This window comes from Oncorhynchus kisutch, linkage group LG2 (genome assembly GCF_002021735.2).
Source record: "Oncorhynchus kisutch isolate 150728-3 linkage group LG2, Okis_V2, whole genome shotgun sequence".
Classification (NCBI taxonomy): Eukaryota; Metazoa; Chordata; class Actinopteri; order Salmoniformes; family Salmonidae; genus Oncorhynchus; species Oncorhynchus kisutch.
The window spans coordinates 63,925,219-63,943,734 of NC_034175.2; the positions used below are offsets into that span (position 1 = coordinate 63,925,219).

Below are 18,516 nucleotides of genomic sequence, written 5' to 3' on the forward strand. Positions count from 1 at the left end.
GTCATATCTGAAAATGTAGGGTATAGTCCAGATGTATAAGGTTAGGGAATAGGCCAGAGGGATAGGGTTAGGGAATAGGCCAGAGGGATAGGGTTAGGGAATAGGCCAGAGGTATAGGGTTAGGGAATAGGCCAGAGGGATAGGGTTAGGGAATAGGCCAGAGGTATAGGGTTAGGGAATAGGCCAGAGGTATAGGGTTAGGGAATAGTCCAGAGGGATAGCGTATAGTCCAGAGGTATAGGGTAAGGGAATAAGCCAGAGGGATAGGGTTTAGTCCAGATGTATAGGGTTAGGGAATAGGCCAGAGGGATAGAGTTAAAAAAAAAAATTGACCTTCATTTTACTAGGCAAGTCAGTTAAGAACAAATCAATGACGGCCTAGGAACAGTGAGTTAACTGCCTGGTCAGGGGCAGAACGACAGATTTGTACCTTGTCGGCTCGGGGATTCGAACTTGCAACCTTTCGGTTACTAGTCCAACGCTCTAACCACTAGGCTACCCTGCCGCCCCTAGGGAATAGGCCAGAGGGATAGGGTTAGGGAAAAGGCCAGAGGGATAGGGTATAGGCCAGAGACATGTGTGTGTCCTTTGGAAAGAATTGTGTCCTCATTGGTCTTCCTGAAGCACTTGTCATTGGGGGACAGAGGTCTGGTTTTTTCTGAAGTGTGCTAAATCCTCCCATGATGCTTTAGGGCAGCGTGGGCTGTGCAGTGTAATGTGTTGCTCACTGGGGGTTGGAACTCCCAAACGTTCCCTAAACCAACCCATCATCTCGTCATTGTACCCAGGTCCAATCCTAGAATACTGTCCACTAGATACGTAAGGTCCTAAGCACAGGCTTGTATTTCAGGTTAAGTACTTTTCAGTTTGTCTGGTATCATCTGTAGTCCTCCTGTCCTGTCCTGGTTCTGGATCTGGCTTTGGCTCTGTGGCCATGTGTGTTTACCCTGTCTGGGCTGACACAGTGGACATGGTGGGATGTGGTTATGTTTGTCAGGTGAACCACAACCACTGTGAGACAGATTGACCACAGGTTGACCACACAAACCAACAACAGTGTTGGTTTGTTATGACTGACTAAAATGTGGTACTTCAGTTAAGTCACACTTGCTGCATTTTAAGACACCAGACACACCACAATGACAAACACATTACTTTAATAGTACTTTAACAACAACAACATAACACAAGTTTCACTGCGTGTAGAGGTTGGCCAGTCAAACATTCAAAACAGCAACACCAGATCAGTGACAATACAGCAATACAACGCAGGGGTGTCATGCACCCCAAAGTCTGAGGGGCCACAAAGTATGAGTACTATGCATGCCAGCTAAGATAGTTAGACAGGCCAGCTAAGATAGTTAGACAGGCCAGCTAAGATAGTTAGACAGGCCAGCTAAGATAGTTAGACAGGCTAGCTAAGATAGTTAGACAGGCCAGCTAAGATAGTTAGACAGGCCAGCTAAGATAGTTAGACAGGCCAGCTAAGATAGTTAGACAGGCCAGCTAAGATAGTTAGACAGGCCAGCTAAGATAGTTAGACAGGCCAGCTAAGATAGTTAGACAGGCCAGCTAAGATAGTTAGACAGGCTAGCTAAGATAGTTAGACAGGCCAGCTAAGATAGTTAGACAGGCCAGCTAAGATAGTTAGACAGGCCAGCTAAGATAGTTAGACAGGCCAGCTAAGATAGTTAGACAGGCCAGCTAAGATAGTTAGACAGGCTAGCTAAGATAGTTAGACAGGCCAGCTAAGATAGTTAGACAGGCTAGCTAAGATAGTTAGACAGGCTAGCTAAGATAGTTAGACAGGCCAGCTAAGATAGTTAGACAGGCCAGCTAAGATAGTTAGACAGGCTAGCTAAGATAGTTAGACAGGCTAGCTAAGATAGTTAGACATGCCAGCTAAGATAGATAGACATGCCAGCTAAGATAGTTAGACAGGCCAGCTAAGATAGCTAGACAGGCCAGCTAAGATAGTTAGACAGGCTAGCTAAGATAGTTAGACAGGCCCGCTAAGATAGTTAGACAGGCTAGCTACTCTAACTTGATTGACGGCCTGAAATGGCTTCTTGGTAGCCAGTTATGAGATTGGGAGATTGGGAGCCTACTTTTGTTTTGAAGGACTAATCTGAGGGGTCACTGTGCTACTGTGCCTCCTATGGGCATGACACCTCTGAGGCTATGTACAGTACATCTGCCTTAAGGGATCACTGCACCTGTACATAGCTCATCTGTAAATCCAATCTACCTCATCCCCATACTGTATTAATTAATTTATTTATCTTGCTCCTTTGCACCCCAGTATCTCAACTTGCACATTCATCTTCTGCACATCCTACCACTCCAGTGTTTAATAGCTCTATTGTAATTACTTAGCCACCATGGCCTATTTATTGCCTTACCTCTCTTATCCTACCTCATTTGTACATGCTGTATATATATTTTTCTACTGTATTCTTGATTGTATGTTTGTTTATTCCATGTGTAACTCTGTGTTGTTGTGTGTCGAACTGCTTTGCTTTATCTTGGCCAGGTCGCAGTTGTAAATGAGAACTTGTTCTCAACTGTCCCACCTGGTTAAATAAAGGTGTTCTCAACTGTCCCACCTGGTTAAATAAAGGTGAAATAAATAAATAAAAAGGGAGGGATTTCTCAGCCTGCACTAATGGCATTAATAATGTAGTGATAGACATGGTGTGTGTGTGTGTGTGTGTGTGTGTGTGTGTGTGTGTGTGTGTGTGTGTGTGTGTGTGTGTGTGTGTGTGTGTGTGTGTGTGTGTGTGTGTGTGTGTGTGTGTGTGTGTGTGTGCGTGTGTGCGTGCGGGTGTTATCTACACAGTGGGACATTCTATAGGAGTTGATGAATGGGTTAGGGAGTGTAGTCATAAAGACGAGGGAGGCAGCATTCTACTAACTCACAGCCTTCTTCATTAAGGTAGACATTCATCTTACAGTAACCGCCCACTGAGACCACCTATAGACAGAGACCAACTATAGACAGATAGACACACACACACACACACACATACACACACCACCTCACTGAAGTCTCTCATTTCATTCAAGAAAAACAGAAACAGACTCTCAGACACTTAAACAGCCGTAACCTCTCTAACCTTTCATTGAGGCGGAATGATGTTGTCATGGGGATAAGGGGCATTATGTTATCATGTTGCTGTTTATTTCCTAGGCAGCAGCAGATGTCTGCTAGCTGGAACTCTGTCATTACTGTCATCAGTGTCCTGATGTGAACAGGCTGTCTCAGTCTCCCCACTGGAACAAGGCAGGGACATATGCTCTGGGGGTCTGTGGGGGTTGTGAAATCCTTAGTGAGTAAACGTGTAGAAGTAGAACGGGATGTACACAGACAGAGGGGTCTCCATTCTGGGCTAGGGAGTTCTCTCTTGGTGGTGAATCAGCAATCGTCTGGTCCCAAGACAGATACACTAACCACAGTCCCCAAGCAGTATGCTTCTCTCCTGGAAGGGTTTGCAGTATGCTTACCAGGGGTAGCATAGCTGCAATACTTCAAAATGTCACAGTAATAATGAAGAAAGAAGTGAATAATAATTTGACCTGGGGGAAGATGCAGTATGAGACCTGGATAAACTAAGATCATTTCCTCCTGATCTCTCTCCCACTCTTTGGCACAGAGTTTCCTGTTAAAGTAGACTTTAGCTCACATCTCTTCATGAGAACACTAGTGCTTGGTAAGAGATAGCTTAGAGCCACAGTAAATCATCATGTGTTACACTTTAATGGGAAGAGATCATTGGTGCCGGTTTCAGGGGAAGTTAGACTCTACAGGAAACAAAGCCGTTAACTTTGTCAGTTCCTCCTATGAAGCTGCTCTTAACGCTTATCTGGGTGAGTTACGATGGGCGTCCTCTTCACCACTAGACATGTTTACATCCAAGAAGTCGTATGCACGTCCCACCCAAAAAATATGTTACAGTTTGGGAACAATGTGTGTCTCTGTGTGTGTGTATTTCTTTAAAAAATGTTTTATTTAACCTTTATTTAACTAGGCAAGTCAGTTAAGAACAAATTCTTATTTACAACGATGGCCTAGGAGCAGTGGGTTAACTGCCTTGTTAAGGGTCAGAATAACAGATTTTTACCTTGTCAGATCAGGTATTTGCTCTAGCAACCTTTCAGTTACTAGTCCAACACTCTAACCACTAGGCTACCTGCCGCCCCAGACACTCTTTTTCATCATTGGTTAGATCCCCCTTTACGTCTGTCTGTTTGTTTATCATTGTGGTCAACGCTGTCTGGAATATTCTGGATTCAGAAATGTGGGAACGTTTTTCATTTTCTTTTCTTTTGCTCTTTTGTCGTGGTCATGCTCTTTAGACAATTAGATATCGCATGGGCAAAACATAGTCCACTACAGTTCTGGATTTAAGTGCCACAAACCTGCAATTCACGTGGTTTCAATGTGAGTGTGCATGCATGTTTTCTGATCAGACAGCCCACGGAGAGTAGATGGTTGTGACCACAAAGGGTCTGATGGACCACAAAGTCTAGCTTGCTCTGAGCACGACACGTGATAGATAATTAACATTGGACGGTCACAGAGGAAACTAGAAAAGTGCTGTTTCAAACAGGAAAAGATTACACAGTCTGGTTAATTGGAGTCTATGTGATGCTTGTCATGTTGGGTTTCCTAGAAACATACAGTGTATGCACTGAAACTATAGCTCAGCCTTTCACTATAGCAGTCCCAGACGGTCCAATGCATTTAGATCAGGGGAGGAAGTATTTAACATACATCTCAATTCATCATGTGAATATTTACATGCGAGTTACTGTGCGTTAACATTGTAGGTCTGCAGTGTTCTCTTATACACTCCACAGACATGGAGTCTAACAGATTAGCATTCCGTCCTCCATTTTAGAGGAGGCAGCTTCTGTAGCTCTCCTCTGTCACCCTGGCTGTCCTTAACACTGTGCTGAGGTGTTGAGCCTGGTTCCTGTCACGTATACTCCCTCTCCAGCCTCTGGGTCATCAGGCTGCTGATTATCCCGCACACCTGTCACCATCGTCTCGCGCACCTGCACCTCATGACACTCACCTGGACTCCATCACCTCCTTGATTACCTTCTCTATATCTGTCACTCCCCTTGGTTCTTTCCTCAGGTGTTATTGACTCTGTTTCCATGTCGGTGTGTTGTTTGTGGTCCGTGTTCATTGTTGCCTTTATTTATTAAAACACTCACTCCCTGAACTTGCTTCCCAACTATCAGCGCGCTCGTTACAGTCCCAGTGTTGACCATGACACTGTTGAGACCCCCGACGGGGTCCTCTGGCCCAACGGCTTTGAATGCTATAGGAGTAGGATAAATGTTAATATATCAGATGCTTGTCGCTGAGCCAAAAGCCTTAGCTGTGGTGTTGGGCTGTGGGTGGTCTGGTCTGGTGTGATCAACTGTTCAGAGAGAACATTCTAGAAGGGTGTCTGGATTCGTGCCTGGGACCGCCTAGAGCATTGTCCTACATACCTGGTTCTGGACAGCACAGTGTGTGCTGGCTTTGGTCCCAACCCAATCAACTTATCCTTAAGCATGTCATTAAATAGCTGAGTCAAGAGTGTTAATTTTGGGCTGGGACAAAAGCCTCCACACTCCGTACTCCCCACAGGACCAGGAGCGGGGAAGTGTGGGTAGAGAGAACGAATGGAGAGAAAATGAAATACCTCTGCCATGTGTGTTAACACCTTGACTTGGTTCTCGTGAACTCATTCATTCAGTCAACCTTTGACCTCTGGTTATCCCTGTAGCATGTCTCCAAATAGGAAAAACAACAAACCAGGGTTATGTTTCTTCAGATGATGTGAATAGTTCTGAAAATGTAACTAACACGAGCAATCAACTAACCATTGACCTCATGGACAGGACCATGTTATAAGCCTCCAAAGTGCCAGCAGACCTCAATCCCTATTCTCCACCAATGAAACCCCTGGCCTCTCCTTGAGAAGCCTCAGGCTCTCTATGTGATGATGGATGTTAAGGTGATTAGTGTAGCAGACCTGGAAGAGGTGATGTTGGAAAGAGCAGGTTGTTGTGATGGTGGTGGGTGGGGGCAGGATATACTGTAACACAATACCATAGTCTTCAGCTGAAATAGTCATGAACTATTTTAGGCGCCAAACTGCAAAAACAAATGGATTCCACGTAGCCACATGTCGTGTTTTTGTCCTTTTTTGGAGGGGAGCATATTTGTTCTATGTGTCTGTCCAGAGGTGATGTGTCCTATTGTGTAGCTGGTGGGGTTTCCAGTCCACTGTCCAGTCGATGCCTCTGTGATGTCACACCTCAGCAAGGGTACATCCCAATAGTCTGACATGGCTTCCTCTCCTTATCCTCTCCTGTACAGTGCTAGAACACATGCTGTGTGGAAGCAATATGGAGGACGCCTGTTGACTACCAGATTCTCTTTCACCTGTCCAGTTCTGTAATGTCAATGCAGATTGAGGAAAAGCAGACAAAGTAGTGGAAGCTACTTTAGGTTATTATGATGTCAAAAAGAAGTGCAATTTAGACTTGAATGAGACTGTCTCAAGTCTAGTCTTCACTATACCCTTCAGCAGTCAGTCAGTCTGGGCTGCCCCTCCCCACTGCATGCCTGTACTGAAGATCTACAGTCTGCTAAAGATGGGTCGCCTTTAGATCCAGAGATCCCCAGAGATCTACAGTCTGCTAAAGATGGGTCGCCTTTAGATCCAGAGATCCCCAGAGATCTACAGTCTGCTAAAGAAGGGTTGCCTTTAGGTCCAGAGATCCCCAGAGATCTACATCCAGTTAGGGAGGGAATTGAGCCCCAGGCATTCCATAGGGGAAGGGAAGAAGGTCCTTTGTGGTGGGGAAGATAGGGGATCATGAAAGGACCTCGTCTGCAGGGTGAAAGAGTCTCTTTGTGAACCCGGGGAGGGTCTCAATGTGCTCTTTGGCAGATCTGCGCCCAACACGTCATATAAGGAGGGAGAATTTCTACGATTCCTAATCTGCCACTTTGTCACGCTGAGAACATAAAGTAACCGGTTGGAACATTTTGGGAGTTTTCTACGGGCGGGGGAGGGGTGGCGGGTTGGGGGATCGGGTTTGGCAAATGCTGTCTAAGCAGGCGCTGGTATGACTGTGTAGATGGGGAGTTAAGAGGACACAGTCCAATGACGTCATAAAATAAACCAGCCTTGGAGACTCCTTACATGTCACCTATAGACTGACAGTCTCAGATATATAGGCTGAGTCGCTCGTTCAATGCATTCAATTCTCTGATAGGGAAACAGTTTGGGCAGGTTTTCAGTTTGGGCAGGTTTTCAGTTTGGGCAGGTTTTCAGTTTGGGCAGGTTTTCAGTTTGGGCAGGTTTTCATTTTGGGCAGGTTTTCAGTTTGGGCAGGTTTTCAGTTTGGGCAGGTTTTCAGTTTGGGCAGGTTTTCAGTTTGGGCAGGTTTTCAGTTTGGGCAGGTTTTCAGTTTGGGCAGGTTTTCATTTTGGGCAGGTTTTCAGTTTGGGCAGGTTTTCATTTTGGGCAGGTTTTCAGTTTGGGCAGGTTTTCAGTTTGGGCAGGTTTTCAGTTTGGGCAGGTTTTCAGTTTGGGCAGGTTTTCAGTTTGGGCAGGTTTTCAGTTTGGGCAGGTTTTCAGTTTGGGCAGGTTTTCAGTTTGGGCAGGTTTTCCAGGGAGTGTTTGCTTTCCTTTCATTGCTGTTCACTGTCAGGCTCAGCTGTGGAAACTCTTGTGGAACATTAAGCATGCAAATATATCCTTTAGGTCAAATAACAATAAAAGTAATAATAATAATAATAATGTATTACTTTTGTAAAGCACCTTTTATTATACAAGAATAATCTCAAAGTGTAAATAATTCATTTGCCAAGGCTTTCGACTCTGTCAATCACCATATTCTTATCGGCAGACTCAGTAGCCTCGGTTTTTCGGATGACTGCCTTGCCTGGTTCACCAATTACTTTGCAGACAGAGTTCAGTGTGTCAAATCGGAGGGCATGCTGTCCGGTCCTCTGGCAGTCTCTATGGGGGTGCCACAGGGTTCAATTCTCGGGCCGACTCTTTTCTCTGTATATATCAATGATGTTGCACTTGCTGCGGGCGATTCCCTGATCCACCTCTACGCAGATGACACCATTCTATATACTTTCGGCCCGTCATTGGACACTGTGCTATCTAACCTCCAAACAAGCTTCAATGCCATACAACACTCCTTCCGTGGCCTCCAACTGCTCTTAAACGCTAGTAAAACCAAATGCATGCTTTTCAACCGATCGCTGCCTGCACCCGCACGCCCGACTAGCATCACCACCCTGGATGGTTCCGACCTAGAATATGTGGACATCTATAAGTACCTAGGTGTCTGGCTAGACTGCAAACTCTCCTTCCAGACTCATATCAAACATCTCCAATCGAAAATCAAATCAAGAGTCGGCTTTCTATTCCGCAACAAAGCCTCCTTCACTCACGCCGCCAAGCTTACCCTAGTAAAACTGACTATCCTACCGATCCTCGACTTCGGCGATGTCATCTACAAAATGGCTTCCAACACTCTACTCAGCAAACTGGATGCAGTCTATCACAGTGCCATCCGTTTTGTCACTAAAGCACCTTATACCACCCACCACTGTCCATGCTAGGTAAAGCTCCGCCTTATCTCAGCTCACTGGTCACGATGGCAACACCCATCCGTAGCACGCGCTCCAGCAGGTGTATCTCACTGATCATCCCTAAAGCCAACACCTCATTTGGCCGCCTTTCGTTCCAGTACTCTGCTGCCTGTGACTGGAACGAATTGCAAAAATCGCTGAAGTTGGAGACTTTTATCTCCCTCACCAACTTCAAACATCAGCTATCTGAGCAGCTAACCAATCGCTGTAGCTGTACATAGTCTATTGGTAAATAGCCCACCCATTTTCACCTACCTCATCCCCATACTGTTTTTATTTATTTACTTTTCTGCTCTTTTGTACACCAATATCTCTACCTGTACATGACCATCTGATCATTTATCACTCCAGTGTTAATCTGCAAAATTGTAATTATTCGCCTACCTCCTCATGCCTTTTGCACACATTGTATATAGACTCCCCCTTTGTTTTCTACTGTGTTATTGACTTGTAAATTGTTTACTCCATGTGTAACTCTGTGTTGTCTGCTCACACTGCTATGCTTTATCTTGGCCAGGTCGCAGTTGCAAATGAGAACTTGTTCTCAACTAGCCTACCTGGTTAAGTAAAGGTGTTCTCAACTAGCCTACCTGGTTAAATAAAGGTGTTCTCAACTAGCCTACCTGGTTAAATAAAGGTGTTCTCAACTAGCCTACCTGGTTAAATAAAGGTGTTCTCAACTAGCCTACCTGGTTAAATAAAGGTGTTCTCAACTAGCCTACCTGGTTAAATAAAGGTGTTCTCAACTAGCCTACCTGGTTAAATAAAGGTGTTCTCAACTAGCCTACCTGGTTAAATAAAGGTGTTCTCAACTAGCCTACCTGGTTAAATAAAGGTGTTCTCAACTAGCCTACCTGGTTAAATAAAGGTGTTCTCAACTAGCCTACCTGGTTAAATAAAGGTGTTCTCAACTAGCCTACCTGGTTAAATAAAGGTGTTCTCAACTAGCCTACCTGGTTAAATAAAGGTGTTCTCAACTAGCCTACCTGGTTAAATAAAGGTGTTCTCAACTAGCCTACCTGGTTAAATAAAGGTGTTCTCAACTAGCCTACCTGGTTAAATAAAGGTGTTCTCAACTAGCCTACCTGGTTAAATAAAGGTGTTCTCAACTAGCCTACCTGGTTAAATAAAGGTGTTCTCAACTGGCCTACCTGGTTAAATAAAGGTGTTCTCAACTAGCCTACCTGGTTAAATAAAGGTGTTCTCAACTGGCCTACCTGGTTAAATAAAGGTGTTCTCAACTAGCCTACCTGGTTAAATAAAGGTGTTCTCAACTAGCCTACCTGGTTAAATAAAGGTGTTCTCAACTAGCCTACCTGGTTAAATAAAGGTGTTCTCAACTAGCCTACCTGGTTAAATAAAGGTGTTCTCAACTAGCCTACCTGGTTAAATAAAGGTGTTCTCAACTAGCCTACCTGGTTAAATAAAGGTGTTCTCAACTAGCCTACCTGGTTAAATAAAGGTGTTCTCAACTAGCCTACCTGGTTAAATAAAGGTGTTCTCAACTAGCCTACCTGGTTAAATAAAGGTGTTCTCAACTAGCCTACCTGGTTAAATAAAGGTGTTCTCAACTAGCCTACCTGGTTAAATAAAGGTGTTCTCAACTAGCCTACCTGGTTAAATAAAGGTGTTCTCAACTAGCCTACCTGGTTAAATAAAGGTGTTCTCAACTAGCCTACCTGGTTAAATAAAGGTGTTCTCAACTAGCCTACCTGGTTAAATAAAGGTGTTCTCAACTAGCCTACCTGGTTAAATAAAGGTGTTCTCAACTAGCCTACCTGGTTAAATAAAGGTGTTCTCAACTAGCCTACCTGGTTAAATAAAGGTGTTCTCAACTAGCCTACCTGGTTAAATAAAGGTGTTCTCAACTAGCCTACCTGGTTAAATAAAGGTGTTCTCAACTAGCCTACCTGGTTAAATAAAGGTGTTCTCAACTAGCCTACCTGGTTAAATAAAGGTGTTCTCAACTAGCCTACCTGGTTAAATAAAGGTGTTCTCAACTAGCCTACCTGGTTAAATAAAGGTGTTCTCAACTAGCCTACCTGGTTAAATAAAGGTGTTCTCAACTAGCCTACCTGGTTAAATAAAGGTGTTCTCAACTAGCCTACCTGGTTAAATAAAGGTGTTCTCAACTAGCCTACCTGGTTAAATAAAGGTGAAAAAAAAAAAAAAAAAAAAAATGTATGGCCTTATAGAGGTAGTAGTGTTTTGTGCCTTAGTGACCACAGTGGCCTCTGGGGATCTGACGATTTGTCCAATGTCCATGCTACATGTTACAGAGTGTGTTGTGTTCCTGTTGGTATGCAGCCAAGGATCTCCATGGGAAGCCTGGGGTAGAGGTTCCAGACATTTTTCAATAGTGCCCCACTTCCAGCCTGGAAATGTTTCCGTGTGACCCACCAAGTAAATAGAACCATGTCTCGGACCACAACCCAGTCTTTAGTCACAACCATAGCAGAACTGTCCACAACCCAACAATGGGTCCTAACCCACCAGTTAGTAACCACCATAGGTTATGGGACTTCTGTCTTTGATCATGTCTTGTCCACACTGAACTGTGGTCATGGTTGTTTCATGTTTGTTTCCAGTCCTGTACAGACTGCCTCATGGTAGTAGCACTGGTATGCAGCCTAACATCTCTGTGGGGAGACTGGGGGGATTGTTCACAGGCTCATTTTCACTGTCAGAATAAGGATGTCAGTCTACTGCGCTGATGAATGGGAGGGTTTCATATAAAAGGAACATGTGCTGTCTGTCTGTCTGTCTGTCTGTCTGTCTGTCTGTCTGTCTGTCTGTCTGTCTGTCTGTCCAGTCTGTCTGTCCAGTCTGTCTGTCTGTCTGTCTGTCCAGTCTGTCTGTCCAGTCTGTCTGTCTGTCTGTCTGTCTGTCTGTCTGTCTGTCTGTCTGTCTGTCTGTCTGTCTGTCTGTCTGTCTGTCTGTCTGTCCAGTCTGTCTGTCTGTCTGTCTGTCCAGTCTGTCTGTCCAGTCTGTCTGTCTGTCTGTCTGTCTGTCTGTCCAGTCTGTCTGTCTGTCCAGTCTGTCTGTCTGTCTGTCTGTCTGTCTGTCTGTCTGTCTGTCTGTCTGTCTGTCTGTCACTGGTCACTGTCTGTCTGTCTGTCTGTCTGTCCAGTCTGTCTGTCCAGTCTGTCTGTCTGTCTCTCCAGTCTGTCTGTCTGTCTCTCCAGTCTGTCTGTCTGTCTGTCTGTCTGTCTGTCTGTCTGTCTGTCTGTCTGTCTGTCCAGTCTGTCTGTCTGTCCAGTCTGTCTGTCTGTCTGTCTGTCTGTCTGTCTGTCTGTCTGTCTGTCTGTCACTGGTCACTGTCTGTCTGTCTGTCCAGTCTGTCCAGTCTGTCTGTCTGTCTCTCCAGTCTGTCTGTCTGTCTGTCTGTCTGTCTGTCTGTCTGTCTGTCTGTCTGTCTGTCTGTCTGTCTGTCTGTCTGTCTGTCTGTCTGTCTGTCCTGTCTGTCTGTCTGTCTGTCCTGTCTGTCTGTCCAGTCTGTCTGTCTGGCCAGTCTGTCTGGATGTCCAGGGGTGTTAATGGCTGAAATGAGTCAGACGAACCACATTGGAACAACCATTTAGCACACAGACCACCATACAGATCATATCCTCAGACAGTACCCGAACTATCACACTCAGTCATGCAATGACCCCACAGTCATGAACAACTGCTATAGACACACGGTCTGTTATATACATATTATATTCACAGCACGGCAGATCCCGAGTATATAGGCTACTGTGTATAATTAAGCTACATGCGTATTCAACTATACACATGCATATCCCATGTGCCACCTGTAAGCTACACATGAACATATTACAGTTTGTCTGTGGGTTATTACTGTTTATCCATGCATGTGGTGAGTTCCCATGATATTGTTTTGTTGCCTCTAACCCAGTTCTCTGTGATGTGTTCTCCAGGGTGGAAAGAAGCACAGTGGGCCATGTGGAGGGAGAGACTGCAGCGGAGGGTGTCAATGCTTCCCTGAGAAAGGTGCCAGAGTAAGTCCTATTCTGTCCATTGTTCTGCTGTCTAACCCCTACACAACACTATGTGTCCCCAGCACTATCTCCATCTCTAGTCAACCCTCCATAACTCTATACCACAGGTGGCTGGTGGTACCTTCATTGGGGAGGAGGGGCTCATAATAATGTCTGGAACCGAATTCATGGACTGGTATCGAACACATCAAACACATGGTTTCCATGTGTTTGATCAGTTCTATTCACTCCATTCCAGCCATTATTATGAGCCGTCCTCCCCTCACCAGCCTCCTGTGCTCTACACCTCTAAATGAAGTATTTCTATTGACTATAGAGGAGGTGTGAAAGCACCATAACAATGCAACAATAATAGAAAGACTACTTGAAGCGACACCCAACCAGACCTTCATCAAATACGGACCATTTGAATTCAGATCTATTACAGTGACTCCCAGTATATCTACTTTGTCTCACATCTTTATCCTCTTATCACACATGCTGTTAACAGGGTCAGGACCCTATTAGTAAAAGGGAAGAGAGGTGAGAGGAGAGAGGAGAGACGGGGAGAGTTGGGAAGGAGAGTTTGGAAGGAGAGACGGGGAGAGTTGGGAAGGAGAGAGATGGAGAGTTTGGAAGGAGAGAGATGGAGAGTTTGGAAGGAGAGACGGGGAGAGTTGGGAAGGAGAGAGATGGAGAGTTTGTAAGGAGAGGGGGAGAGTGGGGAAGGAGAGAAGGAGAGAAGAGGAGAGTGGGGAAGGAGAGAGGGGGAGAAAGAGGAAGGAGAGAGGAGAAGAGTGGGGAAGGAGAGAGGGGGAGAGAGGGGAAGGAGAGAGGAGGAGAAAGAGGAAGGAGAGAGGAGGAGAGAGGGGAAGGAGAGAGGAGGAGAGTGAGGAAGGAGAGAGGAGGAGAGAGGGGAAGGAGAGAGGAGGAGCATGGGGAAGGAGAGTGGGGGAGGAGAGGGGAAGGAGAGAGGATGAGAGAGGGGAAGGAGAGAGGAGGAGAGTGGGGAAGGAGAGAGGAGGAGAGTGGGGAAGGAGAGAGGGAGAGAGAGATTATCAGGTTGATAATGAGCCAGGGGGGAGGGGGGGCTGCACAATGAACCAGCAAGTGGACAGGATCTGTGAGAGGAACCAGTTAGTGAACAGGGATATAGTCTTGTTGGTGGGTGTTATCACTTAAATTAAGTTTGTTAACCCTAGCAGCACTTCTGAATGTAGGTTGCGCGTGAATAAAAACTCCAACTGTTGGATATCCTAACTAAGTCTGGAATTACACATCACTTTGCAAGCCTGATGTCGCCTGTAGGAAATAATTCAACAACCCTGTCTCTGTCACGAAGACATACAGTCATGGGTGTTAACTCTACAATTTACTCAAAATGACAAGAAATATGCAAATTAGTCTTTAAACCATATACTGTGAAAACAACACCCAAAATGATTTACTGTAACACCAAAGGTGTTAATTTCTTTCACTGAGAAATTGTAACAGCGTCACCACGAAGCAAAGTGAGTCCAGTTTACTCAAAATTAAGTGTAATATATTACACTGTAGGTGTTGCAAACACCACAATCACGTCGCCCCAGTTCGTGGGGCGACGCACAATTGGCCTAGCGTTGTCCGGGTTAGGGAGGGCTTGGCTGGTTTGGCTGGTAGGGATATCCTTGTCTCATCGTGCACTAGCGACTCCTGTGGCGGGCCTGGCGCAGTGCACGCTAACCAGGTCGCCAGGTGCACGGTGTTTCCTCACACATTGGTGCGGCTGGCTTCCGGGTTGGATGCGCGCTGTGTTAAGAAGCAGTGCGGCTTGGTTGGGTTGTGTTTCGGAGGACGCATGGCTTTCGACCTTTGTCTCTCCCGAGCCTGTACAGGAGCGATGAGACAAGATAGTAACTACTAACAATTGGATACCATGAAATTTTGGAGAAAAGGGGGTAAAATTCAAGAAAATAGTGTACATTCTACACTTTCAGATTTAAATGTACACCATTGATTTTGCTGTGTAGGAATGTCTGATTACTGAGAGAGTGACAGGTGGGGGACACAGTGTCAAACCAATAATATGAGAATAGTTGTATTCTAATAGAGCTCTTGTTACAGTGCAAGCTCAAACTCAGACAAAGGGGCCAGTTTGGTTCTTTCTGCTCATCTTCAAAGTATTCTCATAGGAACTGTTAACGCCTCAGTACAGACTGTACAGTCGTGGCCAAAAGTTTTGAGAATGACACAAATATTAATTTTCACAAAGTTTGCTGCTTCAGTGTCTTTAGATATTTTTGCCAGATGTTACTATGGAATACTGAAGTATAATTACAAGCCTTTCATAAGTGTCAAAGGCTTTTATATACAATTACATGAAGTTGATGCAAAGAGTCAATATTTGCAGTGTTGACCCTTCTTTTTCAAGTCCTCTGCAATCCGCCCTGGCATGCTGTCAATTAACTTCTGGGCCACATCCTGACTGATGGCAGCCCATTCTTGCATAATCAATGCTTGCGAGTTTTTCAGAATTTGTGGGTTTTTGTTTGTTCACCCGCCTCTTGAGGATTGACCACAAGTTCTCAATGGGATTAAGGTCTGGGGAGTTTCCTGGCCATGGACACAAAATATAGATGTTTTGTTCCCTACTTAGTTCTCACTTTTGTCTTATGGCAAGGTGCTCCATCATGCTGGAAAAGGCATTGTTCGTCGCCAAACTGTTCCTGGATGGTTGGGAGAAGTTGCTCTCGGAGGATGTGTTGGTACCATTCTTTATTCATGGCTGTGTTCTTAGGCAAAATTGTGAGTCAGCCCCACTCCCTTGGCTGAGAAACAACCCCACACATGAATGGTCTCAGGAGGCTTTACTGTTGGCATGACACAGGACTGATGGTAGTGCTCACCTTGTCTTCTCCAGGACAATATTTTTTACAGATGCGCCAAACAATTGGAAAGGGGATTCATCAGAGAAAATTACTTTACCCCAGTCCTCAGCAGTCCAATCCCTATACCTTTTGCAGAATATCAGTCTGTCCCTGATGTTTTTCCTGGAGAGAAGTGGCTTCTTTGCTGCCCTTCTTGACACCAGGCCATCCTCCAAAAGTCTTTGCCTCACTGTGCGTGCAGATGCACTCACACCTGCCTGCTGCCGTTCCTGAGCAAGCTCTGTACTGGTGGTGCCCCGATCCCGCAGCTGAATCAACTTTAGGAGACGTTCCTGGCTCTTGCTGGACTTTCTTGGGTGCCCTGAAGCCTTCTTCACAACAATTGAACCACTCTCCTTGAAGTTCTTGATGATCGATAAATGGTTGATTTAGGTGCAATCTTACTGACAGCAATATCCCTGCCTGTGAAGCCCTTTTTGTGCAAAGCAATGATGACGGCACATGTTTATTTGCAGGTAACCATGGTTGACAGAGGAAGAACAATGATTCCAAGCACCACCCTCCTTTTGAAGCTTCCAGTCTGTTATTCGAACTCAATCAGCATGACAGAGTGATCTCCAGGCTAGTTCTCGTCAACACTCACACCTGTGTTTACGAGAGAATCACTGACATGATGTCAGCTGGTCTTTTTGTTGCAGGGCTGAAATGCAGTGGAAATGTTTTTTTTGTGATTCAGTTCATTTGCATGGCAAAGAGGGACTTTGCAATGAATTGTAATTCATCTGATCACTCTTCATAACATTCTGGAGTATATGCAAATTGACATCATACAAACTGAGGCAGCAGACTCAAAACTTTTGGCCACGACTGTATGTGACGTTCTAACCACAAGGACAGAGTTCTTCAGTTCTTAATGCACACAGCCAGTGATAATAAGACTTTGTCAGTGAGTTTTTAAAAATAAAAGAATGTGGCTTGAGGGAATTGTACTCTAACCCGGCTGTGTTGGGACTTGGGAATTTACCTGGTCGACAATACAGTGTGTGGAACATCTGACCTCTACAGTCACCATGGTTACAGGAAACCCCACAAGGAGTGGTGGAGTTGAAAGAGACAGTAAGAACATTCAACAGCTTTAAGGATGTGAAGGCCTTGTGAGTCAGAGTCAGACCATCAATGCTCTCCTCCCTCCCTCCTCTCGCTCTGTCTCTCACGCTCTGTCTCTCACGCTCTGTCTCTCTATCTGTGTGTCTCTCTCTCTCTTTCTCTCTCCTTCAATTCAACTCAAGGGGCTTTATCTCTCTCTCTCTCTCACTCTCATCTGGATAGAGAGGGGTAAGAGTCTTGATTTCTCCCTTGTTGGCACCTTGGCATGTTGTTCCCGTGACATTTGTTCCAGCAAACAAAATGCAAAGAAAGAAAAAATTGTTGGGTCTCTACTACTCCCTATTCTCACTCCCTCACATTCACACTCCCTATTCTCACTCCCTCACATTCACACTCCCTATTCTCACTCCCTCACATTCACACTCCCTATTCTCACTCCCTCACATTCACACTCCCTATTCTCACTCCCTCACATTCACACTCCCTATTCTCACTCCCTCACATTCACACTCCCTATTCTCACTCCCTCACATTCACACTCCCTATTCTCACTCCCTCACATTCACACTCCCTATTCTCACTCCCTCACATTCACACTCCCTATTCTCACTCCCTCACATTCACACTCCCTATTCTCACTCCCTCACATTCACACTCCCTATTCTCACTCCCTCACATTCACACTCTCTATTCTCACTCCCTCACATTCACACTCCCTATTCTCACGCCCTCACATTCACACTCCCTATTCTCACTCCCTCACATTCACACTCCCTATTCTCACTCCCTCACATTCACACTCCCTATTCTCACTCCCTCACATTCTCACTCCCCATTCTCATCCCCATTCTCACTCCCTCATATTCTCACTCCCTCAAATTCTCACTCCACATTCACACTCCCATTCTCACTCCCTCACATTCTCACTCCCCATTCTCACTCCCTCATATTCTCACTCCCTATTCTCACTCCCCATTCTCACGCCCTCATATTCTCACTCCCCATTCTTACTCGCTCATATTCACACTCCCTATTCTCACTCCCCATTTACACTCCCTCATATTTTCATTCCCCATTCTCACTCCCTCAAATTCACACTCCCCATTCTCACTCCCCATTCTCACTCCCTCACATTCTCACTCCCTCATATTCACACTCCCCATTTTCACTCCCTATTCTCACTCCCTCACATTCTCCCTCCCCATTCTCACTCCCCATTCTCACTCCCTCAAATTCTCACTCCCCATTCTCACACCCTCATATTCACACTCCCTATTCTCACTCCCCATTCTCACTCCCTCAAATTCTCACTCCCCATTCTCACACCCTCATATTCACACTACCGATTCTCACTCCCCATTCTCACTCCCTCATATTCACACTCCCTATTCTCACTCCCTCACATCCACACATCCACTGGGCCTAGTTGTAAAATAATTTATTTCAGTTTGACATCATAAACACTTGTGCTATCCAAAAATACATTTTTTTACAATCCATGTTTATTTCAAAAAGTAGTTGTGTCTATTGTCTATTGTCTTGCTCCTTCCACTTTATTTCTAGCATATTTTTGTAGTAAATTATCCATGCCCTGAGAGTCATTTGTGTCAGTTGAGCCAAATCAACATCTTCTCCTCGTCAGGTTGATGGATTTGTCCATGAATCAAACTGAAGAGAAGACATTCCTCACAGATGTCTGTCCCCTCTCCCTCCCTCTCTCCCTCTCCCTCTCCCTCACTCTCTCCCTCTCTCTCTCCCTCTCCCTCTCTCTCTCCCTATCTCTCCATCTCTCTTCTCTCTCCCTCTCCTCTCTCTCTCTTCTCTCTCTCTCTCTCTTTCTCTCTCCAGCTATCTCTCTCTCTCTTTCTCTCTCTCTCTC

At 45.3% G+C, this 18,516-nt stretch overlaps 1 protein-coding gene across 1 annotated transcript in view; it reads left to right on the plus strand.

Annotated features, from left to right (window-relative positions):
* Positions 1 to 18,516, plus strand: part of LOC109904925 (collagen alpha-2(IV) chain-like) — a 122,779-nt gene that overhangs the window by 44,361 nt on the left and 59,902 nt on the right. The window contains exon 4 of the mRNA XM_031802204.1: positions 12,604 to 12,684. Coding sequence (XP_031658064.1) covers positions 12,604 to 12,684 — 81 coding nt within the window. The remainder of the gene's footprint in view (positions 1 to 12,603; positions 12,685 to 18,516) is intronic.